Source organism: Dipteris shenzhenensis, chromosome 30 (assembly GCF_047967505.1).
Source record: "Dipteris shenzhenensis isolate YYH24624 ecotype China chromosome 30, Dip_SZ_1.0, whole genome shotgun sequence".
In the NCBI taxonomy this organism is placed as follows: domain Eukaryota; kingdom Viridiplantae; phylum Streptophyta; class Polypodiopsida; order Gleicheniales; family Dipteridaceae; genus Dipteris; species Dipteris shenzhenensis.
This window is the reverse complement of record NC_141625.1, coordinates 29,364,507-29,366,823: the sequence shown is the minus strand read 5'-3', so window position 1 is coordinate 29,366,823 and position 2,317 is coordinate 29,364,507. Positions and strand designations below refer to the sequence as shown.

General features: G+C 44.8%; 1 protein-coding gene across 1 annotated transcript; it reads right to left on the bottom strand.

Annotated features, from left to right (window-relative positions):
* Nucleotides 1–214: 214 nt before the first annotated feature.
* Nucleotides 215–1,400, bottom strand: LOC147881943 (uncharacterized). The gene is made up of 3 exons (XM_087401484.1): nt 1,136–1,400; nt 461–870; nt 215–298 (listed from the first exon to the last, which is right to left on the bottom strand). Exons 1-3 carry the CDS (start codon nt 1,398–1,400, stop codon nt 215–217), a joined length of 759 nt encoding a protein of 252 aa, XP_087257610.1.
* Between the last annotated feature and the right edge of the window lie 917 nt (nt 1,401–2,317).

Sequence of the window (2,317 nt, the reverse complement as noted above, 5' to 3'; positions counted from 1 at the left end):
AAAAACTGATTTTATTTTTAAAAAATGGGGTTATGTAAAAACAATCTAGAGCTCTTAAGAGAATTTAGTTGGGGGGTGGTTATCTCAAACATTCTAGTCTAGTATGACACATAGGCATTCTCAAGTGACCATGGGACGAGAAGCCCCCCTCTCATCCCTGTCGCACGTAGTGCTTCGTAGTAATGAGCTCGAAGCGCCGCTTTGAGGGTAATCTTTAACATGGATTGAAGATAGGCCCGCTTGGAACGACACATTGTCCGGAGACGTGGTCGCACCATTGGAACAGCTGTGTTTCGTCCTGGACGCAAAGCAGAACGACTTGGTAAGTAGCAGTCTATCGATCTCATCAGTCAACCCATCTGCAAGAGTAACGTAATTAAGTACTCGAAGCGAACGAACGGACTTGTAATGCCCTACTACTACTATTGTTAGAGGTACATAGGTAAGAATTGAGCCTCACGTCGACATTACAGGTGGTAGTTCGAATGCCATCCGATGCTAGGTACAAGCACTGGGCGGTGGCCTTGTGGATGAATAGGAAATTAGAACCGCCGACGGGCAGAAACATAAATTTCTGGGTATCATCACTGCCAGAATCGTCGCAGTCCGTTGCGTAAAGAGGATCTCCCTGGGTCAAGCCAACGTACAAGCAGCGGGCTAACCCACACGGCTCTGCACCAATCTGGCTCCACCCATCGCTATCGGGAGTGGTGGCGCCGAACTTGAAGTTCACGGGGGTGAAGAGTCCCCATTCGCAGCCATAGTTGATCATCTTACCGCCTGTGAGGCAGAAGTTCCCCTGCACATTCCAGCATCCATCAGCGGCACTGTTGTAGACCGCTGTCCCAGAGAATAGCTGGACTATGATGCCTGCAAAGAAGTCATCATAGGTGCTCAAGTATCGTTCTAGAACAGAATAGCGCTCTATACTTCGAGCTCTACGCTCACACAAAACGATATAAGAAGCGCACTAACTGTAAATGATATTTATGCTGAATCATCTGCGGATACGACGTATAATATATGCTTTCTATTAGTAAAACAACCGAGTCAGACGTCTACTTCAGAAGCTAAATACTTTTCGTATTCATATCGTGTGACGGTCCGGTCTGGCAAATTGCAATGCAATAATGACCTATGATGATGCCGGCAGCCGAGAGAGAATCCGAAGCAGGTGTTGTGTACGAGACAATATCAAGGCCAGCCGCGGGAGCCGCCCAGGTCTCGAAGAGTTGGTAATAGTTGACCCCCTTGATAATGCTGATGGCTCCGTTGATGGGTCCAGAGCCCGACGTAGGGATGGAGGTGCAGTCCTGGGCTGTGGCGGTGATCGAGTTCTGAAGGAGGAAGAGAAGCAAGGTGAAGATGAGGAACGGGAAGCGGTAGGGGGTTGCTTGCATGGCTGTAGGAGAATACTGATGGACAAGACGCTTGCATGGCTGCGGGGCTTTTGAAGGAAAATGGGTTCCTACAGAGTGTCGAGGGCCAGCTGGATTCCATTGACCCTTGACTTCTATAGTCTAGAGAGCATCGACGGCCAGCAGGTTTGGCATTAACGCTAATGCCTCTTGCGAACTGCCAATGATTAGTACAAAGTTCCAATCTTGAGACTGCAAATTTTGGCATAGATTTACTTTTTGAATTTTTTGTCCTTAAAACTTCAAGGCTTTTAGGAAAAACCTAAATTGACATTAAAACAAAACCGTCCAATGACATGAAAAAGAGAAAGACCGTAAATTGGTCCATTGGAAAAAAGCAAGTGACAATAAAATACATATGGGGAGAGGGAGATGAATGAAAAGCCAACGAACATAGCCACCGTTATATATTTAAAAAACTTGAACCTCGACTTATGCTAAAAGCAACATTAAATATTAAATAAATCTTATGTATAATTAAGGTAGTCTAAACCATTTTTAATAGGGTTAGCTTGATCTAATGCTCATGAAAAAGGGCCATCAGCCCTGATTAGCAAAAAAAGTAACATGAATCCATAGTCTCTTATGAGTCCAACAATAACTTCAGCATTATGCAATGTTGCTTGATTTCAACGAAGGAGTAGGAAAAAAGAGGAGGAGGCTGAAAATGGAGTAGGGAAAGAGGGAAGGAGTAGGGGAAAGTGGTGAGCAAAGCAACTAATTTCTAAGGTAGAGAAACTTACCAACTTTCCACATTTTCAGGGGCTTGGGGAGGTGGTTTAACCTCATGACAAATCATATTATGTGTTGACTTTGAGTTTTGAATCAATGGCATTGACGCAACTGCTGTTGAGGCACTGTGACTATTATATGAATACCATGGGGTGCAAATTACGATT

Coding starts and splice junctions, on each gene's coding strand:
- LOC147881943 (XM_087401484.1), bottom strand. CDS start 1,400: ATGCAAGCAACCCCCTACCGCTTCCCGTTCCTCATCTTCACCTTGCTT. Junction 871..1,135: donor GGCTGCCGGCATCATCATAG/GTCATTATTGCA, acceptor ACTTCTTTGCAG/GCATCATAGTCCAGCTATTC. Junction 299..460: donor CTACCACCTGTAATGTCGAC/GTGAGGCTCAAT, acceptor CTTTGCGTCCAG/GACGAAACACAGCTGTTCCA.